The 19,307-nt window shown below is 44.6% G+C and overlaps 1 protein-coding gene across 1 annotated transcript; it reads right to left on the bottom strand.

Annotated features, from left to right (window-relative positions):
• Window positions 1-2,644: 2,644 nt before the first annotated feature.
• On the bottom strand, window positions 2,645-17,742 carry POLR1E (RNA polymerase I subunit E). The gene is made up of 12 exons (XM_063082243.1): window positions 17,564-17,742; window positions 16,991-17,094; window positions 15,716-15,792; window positions 14,556-14,641; window positions 12,634-12,692; window positions 11,193-11,337; window positions 8,876-8,983; window positions 8,077-8,173; window positions 6,320-6,453; window positions 5,285-5,366; window positions 4,374-4,505; window positions 2,645-3,147 (listed from the first exon to the last, which is right to left on the bottom strand). The coding sequence occupies exons 1-12, from the start codon at window positions 17,685-17,687 to the stop codon at window positions 2,988-2,990; spliced, it is 1,308 nt and encodes a 435-aa protein (XP_062938313.1). The 5' UTR covers window positions 17,688-17,742; the 3' UTR covers window positions 2,645-2,987.
• Window positions 17,743-19,307: the final 1,565 nt, after the last annotated feature.

The following is a 19,307-nucleotide window of genomic DNA, read 5'->3' on the forward strand; positions in this document are numbered from 1 at the left end:
CACTCTTCAAAATGTCAAGGTCAGCAGTCAAAGAAAGGCCAAGACACTGTTTCAGATTAAGCAAGACCAAAGAGGCGTGATGACTGGCAAACTGAACATAAACCGTAAATCTCCTGCTTTGATAAACGGACTGTAGTTATGGAGGAGAAAGTCCTTATTCTTAGTACATACATACCGAAGTACTTATGTAGAAAAGGGTAGGATATTTTTCTCAAATGGTTCAAAGAGGAAAAAAATGTATAAAGCAAATAAATTGGACAAAGTATTCACCGAGAATCTGGGTAAAGGATATACAGGCGTTCTTTGTACTGTTCTTTCAACTTTTCTGTAAGTGTGAAATTATATCAAAACATTTTTTTTTAAAGGAGACATTTTAAAGAATTTCATCTAATTAGCTATTTCCAGGTTGGAGTCTTCTGTAAATGTGTTAAATATGCCTTCTCTGATCTCATCCCTGTTAAGAGTCCAACAGGTCAGGGCCTCAGGCTGAGACTTCCCTCCAGGGAACAGGCTTCATTCTGTCGAGTCTGTTAATTGACACCAGTAAGTTAAGATTATCCCACAAACTGCAAATCTTCTTAAGGGTATGAGCATGTAGCCTATAGTCTTCCCTTCTTCAGTGAGGACACTGGGAGATGTTCTGGCAGATAACTTGGTGAGATCAGGTATCCTCTGTGAATGTATTAGTAAATAAATGGTTTTCTAGAGCTAGGAGAAACCTAGTATGATTCCATTATTCTACAAGTGTTTACTGCCTAATAACCCTGCCAAGGAAAGTACAGTTCAGAGACTGTGCCTCACTCAACACCAACCACTTAAATGTCAGGCATTGTGCTAGGTGCTCTCATGAGACTTGTTCATGTTGAACAATGGCCCTCTTTTGAGCCTTTCCTAAGCACCCACAAACCTCTTGATGTACAGAAATTTGCTTTTTAGTCAACTTCTGGGAATGTATCACCTACATCTAGTGAGTTACCCCGGTTGTCACCCAGGAAAAGTATTTATTTGCCATCCTAGACTTTCCATATCAATACCACTAGTCTTCGTGTGAGTGACTAAAGACAGGCTGATGCCCCACAAGGACAGAAGTTATTCAGAGGGGACTGGCACTGCTGTGGTCCAATCATTCCTGGTAATTACGCCTCAGTATCAAACCCATCAGAATCTAAAAAGTATTCATGAAAACACATTCTACCTTTGAACACATTAGGAGTCCTTTTCCCAGAGACAGATTTTTTTTCCCCCAATGCAGAGTCACATACTTGATTTTCACAATGGCTTAGATAAAAACAAGCGGCATGTAGATTTCTCGTTCACACCTCTGCTGGAGGGAGACAAGCATGCTGCAAATGCCCAGTACCTGGGGCCAGAGGCAAACCGAGACAAAGCAGAGAGGAGCATGGAAAATATGCAGCATAGGCATGGCCTTCCTACAGAATGGCTCTGATAACAGCCCTCCAGAGCTCAGAGAAATGTAAGGACCACCTGTCCCAAAGCTCATCCAGGACTCATTCCCACCATGACTCCCTGACATGACTCGCCCAGCTGCTGTGTAAACTCCTCCTTTCATTTTCACAGAGAGCTGAGCTCTGTCTCCCTCCCTCCACTGACCTGGACTCGTGGGCACTGAGCACCACAGACCTCAGCTGCTCCTACAGCCTTAAAAGAGACGCAGATCTGAGCTGAGCTGTGGCTACATCTCTAAGTCTACTGTGTCATGTTCCAGTCCTCGTAGCACCCCTCCAGATGCTGACTTCCCTATCTCCCAAGTGGCATGTAAGATCAGCTGGCAGTCAGTTTTCATTCACTCCTTCCAGCATGTGCCTGCCTTCCAGTGGCTGGAAGCTGGAGAGCTGAAAACTGTTTCAACACTCTCTTGCTGCTAAGATGCTAGATGCCAGTCAGGCTCCAATATTCATAATGTACTCCCAGAAGGAAGCAGGACGGAGGCCAGCTCCTGATCTTCTGGCTGTGCTGACAGCAAGGAGAAGAAATGTGGGTAATGAAAGCCTGGCTGGCTGTGTCAGGTCTCCAGCTCCATGAACTCAAGAAGCAGTTGTGGGGCAGATGCAACTTCCTGATCCCCAGATGGCAACCCCAGCAGCGTGCTCTTGAATTCACCAGTTCCAGTGGCAACTTCCTGATTCCCAGTCCTCCAGCCCTTCTAACAATTTTATAGTAACTTATCCATGTATTAAACGCCTTTCTTCTTACAATACCTAGAACAATTTGTTTTCTGTACTCAACCCTGACTGATTCATCCTCCTCAAAAGTGTGGCTTTCACAGCTGACCCCTGCCCTCTATGTGGCCTCAGCCAGGCAGAGAAACTGGGGTCAGTGCTTCATGATGTGGCTTCACCCTATGACAGCAGGCCATCAACTAGCCTATTTTGGATCCCCATCACACTGGTGACCCACAGTTACCTACTGATAAAGTCCAAAGCCACCTCTTCCAGACCTAAGCACAGCACTTCACATTTCTCTTTATAAACCTGCCTCCATTCGATTTGGCTCAGGGTTCAGCCTGGTGAGATCTTCTAACTCTGATGTCCCCACGCCCCACCCTCCCAAATCCCCACACGTGTGAACCAACATGAGAAACTTCTGCCATTTATAATCACAGCAACACCAATCACAGCAGCAGTCCAATATGGCTGTCACTTTATATTTCTGCATAAGACAAGCACAACTGAGATGCTGGCTTCTGGCTTCATGGCCCTGCCAAAGCAAGGCTTTTTTCCCCCCTTTCTTTTTAAAAACAAATATGGAAATGAACAGAAGCAGTGGCTATGGGGCCGAGCCCGTGGCGCACTCGGTAGAGTGCTGCGCTGGGAGCGCGGTGACGCTCCCGCCGTGGGTTCGGATCCTATATAGGAATGGCCGGTGCACTCACTGGCTGAGTGCCGGTCACGAAAAAGACAAAAAAAAAAAAAAAAAGAAGCAGTGGCTATGATGTGGCCAAAATCCTTTGTCTGGAAACCACACTTCTAGATAATTTTCCTCCGCTTTGATTGGCGGTCCGAGGTCTGGGCTGGAGGCAGTGGGATGGACAGAGTGCCCATTTTGTGATCCTCTTCCCTGTCAGCTGCCAGAGACACCTTTCTTTTAGAGATCTTTAGCCTCATGGCTTTCGCTATCTCAATCATCCTAAGGAAGAAACAAACAGAACAAATGGAGAGAGATCCCTCAATGGGACTGTTCAGGGAGGTTTGGCAGGAGAGAGCAGCACATTCATGCTCCAGGCCATGAAGTCAGAATCCCACAAGTGGCCAGCAGGAGCAAAGCCCCCGAAGAGGCAGATACAATTCCCCCAACCCCTGGGACCATCAGCTAGACAATTTCATTTTAATGTGCTGCAGTTAGAAAATATCAATAAAGGTGATGGAAAACCAGGTTATCTAGATCCCTGTTACTAACTTACTTTACTTCCTATAACCAAACTATAAAAACAAGCAGGTTTGAGGATTGCTAGAATTTGACAGGCTCCAAGTACCTATTCTCTTTTCCTTTCCAACCTCACTGCCTTTAGGAATGAGGTTTGAAGACAGCCGTCAGAATAACACCTCCGCAGACTGCTAGAAGAGTCAAGATGGAGGTGTTTTCACAGGCTCTCCTGGAACACCATCCAGGTCCTTGGATATCAGATGTCCCTAAATCACTGACAAAGGCTTACACACTAACAAAAGCTTTATCTCCCACTGACAAAGGCTCCCAACAGATCAGGATCCTGAGAAGCTCTGCCCTCTACTACCTGAATCTTCTCTGGCAAGGCTATAGGTGGCCTAGAAAGTCTACCAGCTCTCCCAATCCAGTCAAAGAACCTCCAGCATGACTTCCCTGCCAACCAGCAGCCCCACGTTGCCTTGAACACCTTCCCTGGAAGCCCCTTCCATCTGACTCTGAGAAAGCTCTTCTTATTAAGCTGAGGTTGGGTTCTCCTATAACTTCTACCCCTGGGTTCCACTCCTCAGGACCATACAGAATCCCTCTCCCCAGTGACAACACTTCAGAGAATGAAGGCTGTTCAGTTATTCAGGAACAGAATGCCATGGAAAGGCTCAGGTTTGAAGCTCAACTACTCCTTCCTCGGTTGTGCGACCTTGGGAAAGTCATTTACTTCTCTGAACCTCAGATTCTTCAATTGCGTTTTAGGGAAAGCAATGAGACAATATGACAGAATTTAATGCTGTACTTAGCAAAGATAAGACACTCAGTGATGTCTAGCTGTTCATTCATTCACTGAAAATTGTCCTCTGGTCCCAAGTTTTTCCCACATTAAACACCCCCAGTCCCCATGATGGTGCCTCATGCTTTCCAGTGGTACTAGAAATATACAAGCCATCCTGCAGGGACTTTTTCATTGTTGTGCTCACCTTTTCTCACTGAGCTTCAAGTCCCTCTGTAACATTGTCAGGTCAACTTGGAAGTCGTTTATGTGCAAGGCAAGTATAATCACATATGCAGTGATCTTCGCCTTCATAGAATCCGAAATTAAATTCCGTAAACTGCAAAATCAGTGGCAATAAAGGAAAAACAAAATTAAACTCTAAGACAATTTCTCCAAAAGCAAAATAAGAACATCTAAGCCTGTTCCCATATGCATCCAATGCCTTCCCAACTTGGGGAAAGGAAGAGGAATTTGGGCAACACTCCTAGTCCCTTCCAAGGTGCCTGAGCCTCACACACAGTGCGGCAGCAAGCCAATCCAGTGTTTCCCTCCACGTGGGACAGAGAAAGCTGCACCTACACTTTCCCCAAGCATGGTTAGAGCTTTGCACTAGCAAGGGTCCACCACAGTCACGCCAAACTCAGCTGTTGCTGAGTCTTCCAAGCACACTCGGGATCTAAAAGCACACTCCAAGCAAATGGCAGGAAGGATGCCCGGGGGCACTGCTTGGGGTTCTTCCCCCAAAGTCATCATGCAGGCTGCCCTTGTCTGCAGCACTGCCTTTCCACAGAACACTAGCGGGTTCCTAGTGCTCCTAGTTTCAGGAAGGGTTCATTGAAAGAAGTGTGTGAAGTGAAATAAATCTTTACTGTAGGACTCCCCAGAGCCTTTAATATTCCCAAAAGATAATGTGAACTTTTCCAAGGGGGATAGCATATGTAAAATACAGTGTTTCCTAAACTTACTTGACCCCAGAACCCCTGTAAATGGCAGTGATCTCTTCAGCACTGCATCTCTGTGGACATGGACTTGAATCCAAGCCTCTGCTTTTCACTCCTGCCCCCCCACCTGCTTTCTCTTTCACAGGCAAAAACCCCAGAACTCAACCCCTCTGACCTGCCATTGTTGTAAGTCAAGCAGGTAAAGTGCTTCAGCAGTTTGGTGTTGATGATGTGAGGAACTCCAGGTCCCAGGGCACCTACAATGCAAAGCTGAGTTTGATTATTGTCTCTCAAAACCTGGGAGATGAGGCCAACAGCTGGGCCACTGTCATGAACAGAACCATGTGGTAACAGAAGCAGCGGCCCATGAAACAGAACAACCACTTTAAAATGAAAATATGCTCAGGTGTGCTTCAGCCTGCAGATCACACATGCAGGAGAGGTGTTTCTGACAGGGCAGTGACAGGAAAGAAAAACATCTAAAAGAAGCCTAAGGACACAGAATTACCAAAATGTTAGAAAACAAAAGAGATTGTGGAAAAAGCCCAGAGAGAGAAAGAGGAAGGGAGACTGGTGAAAATAAGAACTAAGAAAATACTGGAAAACATGAATATAGACTCTTGGATGCCCAATCATAGTAACAATAAGTGAATACACCTCATGCCTAAAATCACAGATGCCTCCTGCTGGGTTTCCAGCCCGGGGTGAATGACAGTCACAGTGTGTGACAGTCACAGATGGTCCTAGCCAAAGGCAACACCGGGATTACCATTAGAAACTCTCCTCTCCTAGTCAGAAGTAAGCTGACACAATACAACCCACCAGAAGCCCTCATGAGCAATGCCAATTTTCTCTCCCTTTGTAACTTATGTTAATTCTAACAGTCCCTTAAAATTTTCATTTGATCTGACCTGGATACTATATTTTACCCCATGCAGAATCATAGTGAGTGTTAGCTCTGGAAGGCTCCTGAGCAATCACATAATCCAACCTGTCCCCATTTTCAGATGAGGAAATAGAGATCCACAGAGAAAAAAGCTTGGCAAGACTTCCCAGCATGTCAGCAGTACCAATAGGAATCTCACTGTTGCAGTTAAAAATAAAGACTTGGACTAACATCCATTTCCTTCTCTCATTAGAGCCGATCTAAGAATTACTGACAAATAACGGACTGGAAGTAACTAGAATAAAATGTCTATCATGGGCTTACTTTTTCGCTTAATTACTTTCTGAGCTCGAAATTTGATGAGGGTGTCTAGAAACCATATGCATCGGGCCTGGCGGTCTCGGCTCTCCTCATTTGATGGCAAAGACTTCAACGCTTCTATGACAAAGCAGCAGTGCCTAAAACAAGGAAGGGAAAGGGAGGAATGTGTCAGGGTAAGACAGGCTCTGCCAGAAGCATTCTCCCTCACAGTTAGTACAGGAGGCGTATCTCACCCTTGACACACACTCAACAGCTCAGGGAAGGCCATCACACGCAACACTCCTTCTAACAAGAGGAGCGTGGTTAGTGCAGGGATCAACAAGGGTTAACGAGTAGGTATTTTAGGCTTTGTGGACCATGCTATCTTTGTTGCATTCAACTCTAATGTCATAGAGCAAAAGCAGCCATAGATACACTTGAGTAATTGAGCAGGGCTGTGTTCCAATAAAACTTTATTTACACTTTATTTATTCACAGGCAGCAGGTCAGACTTGGCACACTGGCCTTAGTTAGACGACCTCTGGTTTAGTGGTCAGGAGCATAGGCTCTGGAATCAGACTGTCTGGGTTTGAATCCCTTCTCTGCCATTTAACGACTTGGACAAATTTCTTTACATCTCTGTGCCCTGGTTTCTCCACCTATAAACTGGAGCCAATGATAGTACCCTCCTCCTAAGGATTTTTTCTGGATTAAAAGAGACAATGTGAGTAAAGCACTTAGAACAGTCCTTGGCACAAAAAGCTCCATCGGTGGTAGCCAATATTTTTATGTTCTACTCTATCAAGACCCTGGACTTGCAGAGATAAAAAGATCATTTCACAGTGGCCTCATTTCACGGATAGGAAAACGGAGGCTCCAAGAGGCAGAGTATGTCATGGCAGAGTTTGGAGACTTGGTGCTCAGACTCCTAGTCCAGAGTTCGTTTCTATGCCTATCACTGAGTCACAATCACATTAAAACAATTAAAAACTAATAATGAGTTCTCTTTTGGAAATAAAATCTTTGGAGCAAAAAAAAAAAACAGGCATTAAAGGCTCTGAATTTCAATGACCAGTAAAATTTCAAAACAAAAATTAGAAGATCCAACCTAGGATTGACAACTCTTTATTTTCTCAAGATGAAATTATTAAAAGAAATAACTCAAAAGCAAAATATCCCACCATTGGGCCGGCCCGTGGCTCACTTGGGAGAGCACGGTGCTGACAACACCAAGTCAAGGGTTAAGATCCCCTTAGCGGTCATCTTTTAAAAATAAAAATAAAAAATAAAAAAATCCCACCATCATCATAAAAGAAAAGCTGTTTTAATGGCAAAAAAGTGGAGGGGGTAAGGAAATAATTTCTGAATTATTTAAAATACATAAGTTTAACTTTAGAAAAGCCTGCCCAGCTTATAATCACAGAGAAACCATCACTTCAGCTGGCACCCATTCCCAGGCCAGCATTTGGGAGCTGCTGGTGACAATCAACATCAGCATGACACTGGTGAACACAGGCTAGCTCTGGTTCCCAGCCCCATACTGTAAAGCCTTGCTATCCTTTGTCCAGCTGCAGGTCCCATGCACTCGGGACAACTCTCTCCCTTCAACCTACCGACAGCTTGTGGAATCCCAAATGTTCAAGAAAACACTGATTCATTCGTGTTCAAATCTGAACAGACATACTCCTCACTGACTGACAGCCAAAGGTCCCACTTCACGTCTGACTACTGTTGTTTCCAACATGACTCCCCAGACTCCCCCTCTGCACAAGTGAGGGTACCTGCTCTCTTCAATCATCTTCAGTATTTCTTCTGATGTGACGTTCCTGAAAGCTTCAGATGGGCTCCGAAGAGCTTCATACTCCGCAGGAGAAAGAACTAGTTACAGGTTAAGAACGCAATCTGCCCAAAATGGAAATATCCAACTAACTAGATCATCTCGTAGTAGCCTCATTTTACAGATAGGAAAACTGAGGCTCAGAGAGGGAAAGATCACATAGTACATCAGGGCAGAGCTTGGGGACTCACTTCTCAGACTCCCAGCCTTGTTCCCTATTTGGGCTTTTCTGCCTTTTTTTTTTTTTTTTTGGTGGCTAGTTGGCACCGGGATCCAAATCCTTGACCTTGGTGTTATAACACCAGGCTCTAACCAACTGAGCTAACCAGCCCACCCTGACTCCTCTTTCTTATAACAGAGCCACTGCAGGCATTTTCCATCTGACCAGACCCATCAAGTTGTAAAACTCTAACCTCCAACCCTTCCTTTACAAAATCAGTCTGCCCTAGACTTTGGCCAACTCAAAAGTCATATTTTGGCTATTTGTAGAGAGTGACTCCACAGGTCTGAGCTATTGGCATTTTGCTAAGGAGTGAGTTTGAGTCCAAGGGCTGGGTCCCTCAGCTAGTGAGGATGCCAAGCTGACCTCCTGGCAATAGCCCTGGGGCAACTGGAAAGGTTTGGATGTAGCTTTTGTGAATGTTACAGGACCACAGACACCTTCAGACAGCTTGGCTGTGCCATTCATGCACAAACATCCCAACTTGTGAAATAAGACAGCTTCTCCACCACAAGCAGGATACGATCTTCAAACTTATACACATCTTCAGGCTTGGCTGCATCAGAATAGCAGGGAGGAAGGTAGAGGGAGTCATCTTGCAAGTCACCATGGATGGCATCACTGACCAGAGCTTTTCAATACAAGAAAGATTAGTGTCAGTATCACCCTATTCTTAAGACCACAAATGGTTTAGAAATACCAAGGCTGAAAGCTTCTGCCCAAATTACCCAACAACCCCCCACCACCACCCCAATCAGGCTGACTGCTCCCCTCATGAAGCAAACACTACCCCAGGCATTGGAGAACGTGGATACAGCATGGTCCTCTCAGGTCGCTTGCAATAGAGTTGGGAGAGACAGATAGGCAAAAAAACATTTACAATACACTATGAGAGAAGCCAAAAGTGAGGGATATTCAAAATAGCCTTTAATGGCTGGCTTAACTTCCAGAAAATTTTACCATATATTATAAGTGGAAAAAAAAAAACCCTTCAGAATATAAAATTGTAACTACCCTAGAAGAATGACCATGTAAAAATTAAGTATGTATACAGGTAAGGATGGAGGAAAAAACAGGAAAATTCGAAGAGTTGGTCTGGGAGATGATGGTTGAATTATCTGGAATATGGTTGAATTATTATTCTTATTAAATATCCTTTAACACCTGAGAGTAAACGTAATGAAAAAATTTTTAAATTTCCTTAGAGATTAAAGTATGTCACTGAATAAATGGAGAAGCCTACTTCTATGTTCCTGGATAGGAAAACATATCATTGTAAAGATGTTAATTCTCCCCATATTAACCCCATCTTTATTTTCGAGGGTACTTGACAAAATAATTCTAGATCCCCTAGAAGAAAAAGCATGCTACAACAGTTAATACATTTTTGAAAAATAAAAATGAAGGAGGAGGATAAACTTGCCCTATAAGGCAATAAACCAGATGGCAAGGCTGCTATAATCAAAAGAGCCTGGTGCTGCTACACCAATCAGAACAATGGAACAGAACACAACTAAGTGTTTTAAGAATGCAGGAAAAAAGCTGGACAGTTTGCTCAGCTGGTTAGAGCATGGTACTGATAACACGAAGGTCCAGGGTTCAATCCCTGTACTGACCAGCTGCCAGGAAAACCAAAAAACAAAGAATACAGTAAAATAATAAAGATGGCTTTTTAGGGCCGGCCCGTGGCTCACTCGGGAGAATGTGGTGCTGATAACACCAAGGCCACGGGTTCGGATCCCATATACGGATGGCCGGTTCGCTCACTGGCTGAGCGTGGTGCTCACAACACCAAGTCAAGGGTTAAGATCCCCTTACCGGTCATCTTTTAAAAAATAATAATAATAAAATAAAATAAATAAAATAAATAAAATAAAATAAAGATGGCTTTTTAAATCATATTTTGTAAAAGAAAAGGATAAAGTGCTGGCCGGTTAGCTCAGCTCGTTAGAGTGCTATGTTATACCACCAAAATCGAGGGTCCAGATCCTCACACTGGCCAGCCACCAAAAAATAAAAGGAAAGGATGGAGTTGGGGACAACTGGCTAATCATTAACAAAATATAAAATTAGATCTCTACCATATGCCAAAAAAAAGAATTAATTGAGTTAAGATTTAAATGTCAAAAAATAAAATAATGAAAGCATTGAAAGTAAACATATAAAAATATTTATATAATCATAGTGTGCTGAAACATTTTCTAAAAATTACCAGAATTCCATTCTTAATAGAAAAACTGCACTTATAGAAACTTTCTTTTATGTTCTTATAATATATTTGAACAATAAATATATATATTTTTTTTTTTTTTTTGTCGTTTTTTCGTGACCGGCACTCAGCCAGTGAGTGCACTGGCCATTCCTATATAGGATCCGAACCCGCGGCGGAGCGTAGCCGCGCTCCCAGCGCAGCACGCTACCGAGTGCGCCACGGGCTCGGCCCGAACAATAAATATATTTTTAAGAATGTATTTAATACTCGAGCTGCCAAGGACCAGAAAAAGACCCACTGACCTCAGAGTGAAACGCCTCCTCTGGAGGCTCAGTTCCATCAGCATCACGTCAGTCTTTGTGACCAAAGTCTCCCAGCAACTCACAAAGAGGGACTTGAGGACTTATCCCTCCTCTGTGCCCTGAAGGCTGTAACTCTGCACCAAGAGCAGGGCCACATCAACGTTTCTTAGTACTTCCAGAGTCTGTCCCTGAGAAGGCCCTCTGCGAGAGGCAGAAAAGAATCCAGCCCTAACTCCCATCATTTCCATCTGGGGACAGGTAACAGATCTCAAGAGAAAAGAAAACTTATTATGGGCAGACTCTTACTCCAAGGTCCAGCTGCTTACCAGTCACACCCTTTGCATCAATGATACTCTCTGCAGCTTTAGCTACTGCCTGATTCAAAGATTCACTGCCAACTTTGTTCATTCTCCTGGAGTTCAGAGCTCGCTTCTGTTTAGTGGTACCAAATGCTTCAATGCAAGAATCCATCTGTGTAAGAGACGGACCTGGTTACTGGGGACAGAACAGGTGAGCAGTGCCACTCCTACAGGGACACTCAGCATCCCTGAGCCATTATCACCTCACCTGTAACTCAAGCTGAGTCAGACTTGTCTACCTTAGGAATGTTGTAGGCATCAAATGATATTAACAGATTTGAAATATAGACATTCTCCGACTTAGTCTGACTTAACGATTTCTCAATTTTACAATGGTGCTAAAGCTATAGGCATTCAATGGAAACCATACTTCGGGTACCCATACAACCATTCTGTTTTGCACTTTCAGTACAGTATTCAATACATTACATGAGACATTCAGTATTTTTCTACAAAACAGGCTTTGTGATAGATGATTTTGCCCAACTTTAGGCTAATGTAAGCTTTCTGAGCATGTTTAAGGTGGGCTAGACTAAGCTACGATGTTTGGTAGGTCAGGTGTATTAAGTGCATTTTCGAATTCTGGTATTTTCAACTTAAAATGGGTTTATCAGGATGTAACACCATTGTAAGTCAAGAAGCATCTGTACTTATTTTATAAACTGTAAAGGGCTATTTACAAAACGACAGCATCTCCATCAGTAAAATGAAAAGACTTGATTAGAATTAGGGCTGGTAAATCTGTGGCACACAGCTTACCATTCTCCCATCCTACACCCAGAACAGACACTGCTGGTAGATTACTCATTCCTTCTCCCTGACCAAGGAGATGGCCTCAGACTCCTTCTCACCCTTTTTTGGGGGGGTCTGGGGGTGGGGGCAGCTGGCCAGTACAGGGATCCGAACCTATGACCTTGGGGTTATAAAGCTGTAATCTAACCAACTGAGCAAACTGGCCAGCCCCCCCTTCTCAATACAGAGCTCCAGGCAGCACTGAAGATTCAATTTACCATCCTGGGGTGAGATCACCTTTGCAGGAAATTTCTACATTGAAAATCCTGAAGTTTACTTTGTTTTAATGTGAAAGCTTCCAGGCTACAACCAATATTTTCTGAAACTTGAACTAAATCCTAAAAACGAGTGTTATGCTACACCTGTACCACCCAGAGACCTGGTTCCAAACACTGGCACAGAGTTGCATTCAGCTGCCCCAGACGCGAGCAGAACTGCTTTCTGTGACACCAAGGAGGCCTCTGCAGGTTGAAACTGTCCAGAGAACTACAGACTGAACAAGCTGGGAGCAGCCAGGGAGGCCCCTGAGTTCAACATGCTCATTTTCCTGATGGAGAAACCCAAGGTCTAGAAGGAACTTGCTTAAGGTCCCACATCTTAATTCTGTCACACTTACCTTCTCTCGATAAGTTTTGGTCTGACTCTCTAGTGTTGATTCACTGTCAATTGATTCATCTATCAAAATGCAAAACACACAAAAACAGAGACAGAAAAAAGCAAACAGTAAGGCCTACAAATAGTAATTGTCTTGAATATTTATTTGTTTAATAGTTAATCTAAGAAAAACAGATTTCTTTACTAGAGGACTTTCCTGAGCTTAACATGAGTGTATACTGTGAACATTTAATATGTAGCTTTAGTATACAGTCAAAGAACCTGCAGAATAAATTAGGGAGTCAAAAGAAGGGGTCATCTGGTCCAACCTCTTCGTTCCGCAAATAAGGAAAAATGAGGCTCCACATGAAATGACTTGCCCCAGGTCAGTTCACCAGGCAGTGGCAGAGAGAGGATTGGAAATCAAGTCCTTGGCTCTTTCCAGTAAGTAGTTTTGCTCTCATGGTAAAAGACCTAAGAGCAGGCATAAATATGAGGTACGTATTACTGGCATGATGCTCTCTAATCGTCCACAGAGTACTCAAATAAGGGGCAGCATGATCTAGCGGACAAGGGCACAAGCTCTGGAGTGGCCTTGCCTCAGTTATATCAGCAGCACCCTCCACCAAAGTCATCTAACCTCTGTACCACAGTTTTGTCATCAGTAAAAAAGGAATAACAGTGCCAACCCCAGAGGGTTGCTGTGTGAAGTAAGAGATGTTGAAGGTGCTTAGAACAGTGACTAGCACATAGTAAGGACCCAATATAAATGTTGTGTGTGTGTGTGTGTGTGTGTGTGTGCACGTGCTAGCTAGAATAAACCAGTAGTTGCAAATGTTTACAAATAAAAACAAAAATCAATAAATTAATAAACAATTTTCCTTGCCTTCTTGGAATTTAGAAGAACATTTGGAGGATGACTTAAATGTAGTTACATCTGTTTGTAAAGCAGGGAATTCTTAACCTAGAGCCTATGAAGCCCTAGGAAATTTATAGATGGGCGCCAGGACTCAAGAGTCCTTTAAAATTCTGTGTAAAATCTCTCACATATTTTTGTATATATACATAAAAATATTACGCATATTTCTGAGAAGTAGGTTTGGGTCCTTATCAGATTCTCAAAAGAGAGGGAACCACTGCTTTGAGGAAATAGAGTAAGAACTGATGCCTCTGAAGATACCAGGCAGATTTACAATGATTCCAGTGATCCTTCCTTATCTATCACCCTGCCCTGCCATGGTTCTCAGTATTTAAGGGCATCACCAAGGATTTGATTCAAGGTTTGAGATTTAGGGAACAGGAGTCTTCTGAGTCTGACCCTCTTGTTTGTCATCTCAGAAGATCTCACTCTAACCTTGAGCATTCTAAGATGACAGAGCAGAGAAGTAACACAACTTCTCCCACTGGGTTAGGGAAAAGAATAGATCCTCCCCAAATCAGAGATAGTGTAGAGACTTTTCATCAACATGAAAGTTACTATCAAACCTATAAGCAACTTCCTTCGCCTACCAGAGATTCTAAAACCTCTACCCCAACTAAAACAGTTAAGAGAATTAAGAAAGGCCTTCAGTGGAAAGTAAATTGATATCAGACATGTCCTCCGATATTCTGCTCAGATCATTGCTCAACTTGCTTTAACTAAGATTAGCTTCTGATCTCAAGTCTATAAACACTGTGGGGACAGGATCTGTGTCTGTCTTGCTTACTGCTACATCCACAGTCCCTAGCTTGGTCCCTGTTGCATAGTAGGTCATCAATAAATGTCTGCTGAATAAAAAAACTCTAAAACTTTTTCAAATAAGAGGAAAAAAAAAAAAACTGGCAGAAAGGCATCCTTTTAAAAATGACTACAAAATACATATTATAAGTCTAAAACTCAAACCAATTCATCCAGCAAACCCCAAATATACAGCATTTCTGTGAGCTTTCATGACTAGGAGCTACCTGAAAACAGAGGGTGCATGTTGAACACTTCAGCATCATACACTTCCATTTGGCCAGAGGTCTTGTTCAGAATTCCCACAAAATGCCTGAATAAAGAAGGAATAATGCCAGAGACAATGGACTATGCAAAAGGTATCATTTTCACAACTTCCTTTTTCCTGCTTAAAAATTCTCAACCTTCTTTCTGCCCCAGCACACCCAAGGAATGCATCAATTGCTCATGAGTAACAATAATCCCCTCCAGCAGCAATTCTCTGCGTGGTAAGGGAAAAGGAGGGGATGGGAGGAAAGGGGACATGAGGTGATTCTGAAAAAAAAAAAAAAAAAAAAAAAGCTACTAGGTGATCCTGGTAGCTGATCACATTTGGTGATCTTGCTGCTGTAATGCAAAATCCTTTAAGGGTATAAGAATCTAGAATTACACTAGAATTTACTGTACACATAAATTTTATGGAGGCAAATACAACTAAAATCTTGTTAATTACAGGGAGAAGACAAACCTGAACTAGAGCATCTTTGTAAGGGGATGATGCAGTGTTAATAGTTCTAAGCACACATACATCAATCTGTCTTCTATTAGGGCATGGTCCAGTGTGGGCTCTGAAAAGGGATGGTCTTTGGTTCACTGTTAGGTACCATCACAGGGACCCTGTATACATCATGCCAGCCCCTGAGAGTTGTAGACTGTTCAGGTGGGACAATCGTCATTGTACAGAACAGGAGACCAGGGGTCAGTGATGGGCAGAGTTGCCCAAAGTTACTCAGTCAATCAGTGGCACAGCTAGACGAAAACCCAGGGCTCTGCTTTCCCAGCCCAGAACTTTCGACACCACCAAATTCTTTTCTTGGGGTTAGTTCTTTTGGCCTATTGTTCACACGTTTCAAATTAGTGGAGAGAGCTGCCTTTTGGAATAAGACAGTTATAAAGAAAGAATATTACAAAGAAATAAAGTTTTTAGGAAATTCAATAAATATAAGTCATCTTCCCCTTCCAGGAATGTCTCCAGGCTGGTGTGAGAGCCCCTGGGTCTAGGAACACAAGGACTTGGTAAACCTCCCTAGATTTCTCCCACTGTCCCTAAAAACCGAAAACAGCAGTCCGGTGCTACCACCACTACCCTTCCCATTACCCTTTCCACTGTCCCTTTCCCCACCATTACCTGCACAGAGTATTGCATTTGAGGGCTCCTGTCCCAAAATTGTTTCCCACATAGGAAAGTCGATCTGTTTCAGCTGCCTAAAATGTAGAGTGGGGGAAACTCCATTTACAACCAATGTTGAAAGGTCTGAAACACCTTGTCTCTCTTTTCTATGTATGCAGAAGCTTTAGAACCTAGAACCACAGTGGATTAGAACTAGAGAGCCTCCAGGAGATGATGCAGCCCTGCTATCTCTAAGGGAATCTGATCTACGGCCATACCACCCTGAATGTGCCCATTCTTGTCTAAGGAAATCTGGAGTATCCCTGGAGGAAAGGCAAGAGGGCTTTTAAAAGTGAAGCCTCAGACAGTGCTGGCTTCTAACCGGTATGAAAAGTTCTTGGGGCAATTGCACCACAGGACTTGAGGGAGAAGCTCGGGGATCCCAGCACTTATAAGTATGCCAATAAAGGCAACCTCCTCGGCCCAAAGTCCAAGTCTTTCTTGATCCTCTTTGCCCACCATGACTTCTCTCTACATACTCTCAGGACCATGGAAATGGCTGGTTCACTCCCCAGCTAAACCAATCACAGCTAAGGTTTCCTGCTTCCCTGGAACACCAAACCTCAGCTGCCAAACCCTGCCCCATCTTTTAGGGCTCAGCTCCAATGCATCCTCCCCCAGGAAGGCATTCTGGCCAGCAGAGAGACCTCTCCTCCCACTGCGCACCCTCTGTCCTGTACTTTCCCCCCGCCCCAGACTCACAACTTTATCTACTGTATAATATGAGTGTTCCTCACAGTCAGTTCTCATCTCTCTAGAGCAGAGGTTCTCAACCCAGGAAAATCCTCTCTGGGGCTACTAGCATCTAGTGGGTAGAGGCCAGGGATGCTGCTAACCATCCTGTGATGCACAGGACTGCCATCCACAGCAAAGAATTTTCTGGCCCAAAAGGCCAATAGTGCCAAAGTTGAGAAACCTGCTCTAGAGTATGAGCTCCCTCAGAGTAGGGCCAGGTCTGATTTGGCTGTTTCCCTAGCAGCTTATAGCACAGGGCTACAGTGGGTGCTCAATAAATGCTTGTTGAAAGAATAAATGAAAGGTCATCACTTTACCAAAAATACTAACTCCTGATGGAGTCTGTCGCCATACCCCAAGATGCTGGTGCTCAGAGTAATTCTTCAGTCTACTTTGCTATTTCCCCTTTTCTCCCCTCACTTCTTCCCACTTCCATCCACACCCAAGGGGCCTCCTGAGGCCTGCAGAGTGGACGCAACTGGCAACTGCAGCACTTACCAGGATCCGTTGACTCCTCTTCCTGGGGTTTGTGGAGTCATTGCTCTTGCACAGGGTAAAGCGCACGTTGCCTGGATTCTGCAGCTTTCCGTTGGAGAACTGGACTGTAAGAGTGCAGCCCCAAAATGAGATGAGAACAGAAGGACCCACAGTGTATGGTGGGGAGGAACTGGATTGTCACCGACAGTGACTGTTGGAATGAGGATGGCAAAGGAAGCTCAGATCTTCATCTAAAGGGGAATGAAGGAGATCCTGTACAGATCTAGAGAGACAGAGGGGAATACCTGGCCAGTGGAAAAAGGAAAGTGGGGCAGATGGGAGAACTGCTGGGTGAGGGGACGATAGAGTCCTGGGCACAGCCCTAGAGAGAGGATGACTGGGATGTCCTCATCCAGCTGGGAGGTGGTGACAGAAAGATGGCGGGATGACAGGGGAGCCCTGGCCGAGCCCCAGGTAATGGTGGAGACTAAGAGGGGTCTAGCTGAGAAGGGGACACGACGGAGGACTGCAGAGGTACCGAGGGGGAAGAGGAGAGGGTTACGGGGAGCTCTGCTCCAGCTCCGCAGTCTTTACCCAGCACAGCTCTCTGGTTCTCGTCGGGCTCTCCACAATACAGCCACCTCGCAGTCGGAGACACTTCTGCCGCCGTCTCGCCTGTCTGGCCGCCAAGCCCAGGAGTTAAGACAGCCGCAGCCATGAGAGCTTTGTTCACACGCGGGAGCCCAAATTGTGCGACCGGCCGGAAAAGGAAGGGCCTCGCCGGGAACCGCCCAGAGTGCGAGACGCGTGGCTCCGCCCCCCACGCGCGGAGACCTCCGTCCCGCCTACCCTTCGCCCCGCCCCTACACGCGGAGAGGCGTGGTCTCCGCCCACACGGTGCCACGCCTCCTCCTCGGCCCGCCTCTTCGAGGCGCAGCACCTGATTGGCCCAATGCTTCACCTGCACATTACGGGTTTTGCTAGACTAGGGTCCACGACGCGTATAGGTCTTCAATCTAATCTTCATGTGGGACTTCTTCCAGCTCAGCACTGTCTCGGTAGAGTGTCGTCTGTCTCTCCTACTCCAGCAAATACGTGTATACCTTCCCAAGACTTTAAAGGCCAAGTTCAAATTTAGAATTCTCTGACCGGAGGCTCAGTTGGTTAGTTTGCTAGAATACCAAGGTCGAGGGTTCAATCGCTGTACCGGCCATCTGCCAAAAAAAAAAAAAGAAAAAGAATCTCTGACGTAGTTCCTTGAACCTCAAGTAAATATGGCAGCTGGCGGAGAGCCGTCCCTCTCTAGGCCCTCCCATCCACACACGTGGACATCCAGCCCTTAAGTCTAACCTTTGTCAACAACCCTGCAAACAGCTCGCTGCCATGATTCCTCCTCCGACCAAGGCCTGCACACACCTGTGGCTCAGTCAACCCTAGGAGGATGGAGCAGAGAGAGAGGCCGAGCAGGCTCAGAGCATTTGGGCAGGGGATTCTGGAGTGAACTAGAAAGGGGGGATGGGTGGATTCCTAACTGATGGACATGTCCCTTTCTCCCTGCAGATGCAACCCCTCTCCTATATCAGGGGTTATCAGAGCAGAGAAGGGAAAAAGCAGGGTCATTAGGCTTGGACTCAGGTTACGGCCCCTTTTGCCTAGTCAAAGGCTTTACTGTTAGGGCAGGCCCGTGGCTCACTTGGGAGAGTGCGGTGCTGATAACACCAAGGCCATGGGTTCGGATCCGATATAGGGATGGCCGGTTCGCTCACTGGCTGAGTGTGGTGCTGACAACACCAAACCAAGGGTTAAGATCCCCTTACCCGTCATCTTTAAAAAAAAAAAGAAAGAAAGAAAGTTGCCCTGTTGAAGGGCAAGAACTTGGGTTGACTTATCTCTCTTCTCAAATCGCCTTGTTTCAAGATTCTCTCCCCATCCATCCATCCAACACCCAGGATCTTCTGAATAACCTTTACACCTGTGTGCCCCTTTGCCTGAGCTCTTGTCACACAGTTCTAATCACCCCATCTCAGACTTATAAAAACATTGCAAGTACAGTGCAAAAAGCTTTTCTTGCTGCAAACCACTTAGAATAAGTTGTCAACCTGATATCCCTTCACTTTTGAAGATTTTAGTATTTCCTACAGAAAAAACATTCCCTAAATGACTACAATACAGCCATCAGAATCAGGAAATTAACATGGTTTCATTATTACCATTTAACTTCCCACCTCATTTAAATTCATCAATTGTCCCAATAGTGTTTTTATAGCAAAAAGGTCCCATCAAGAATCATGTGTTGCATTTAGCTATTATTGTTCTTCCTCTGATTGGAAAGCTATTG

This window comes from Cynocephalus volans, chromosome 17 (assembly GCF_027409185.1).
Source record: "Cynocephalus volans isolate mCynVol1 chromosome 17, mCynVol1.pri, whole genome shotgun sequence".
Lineage (NCBI taxonomy): Eukaryota > Metazoa > Chordata > Mammalia > Dermoptera > Cynocephalidae > Cynocephalus > Cynocephalus volans.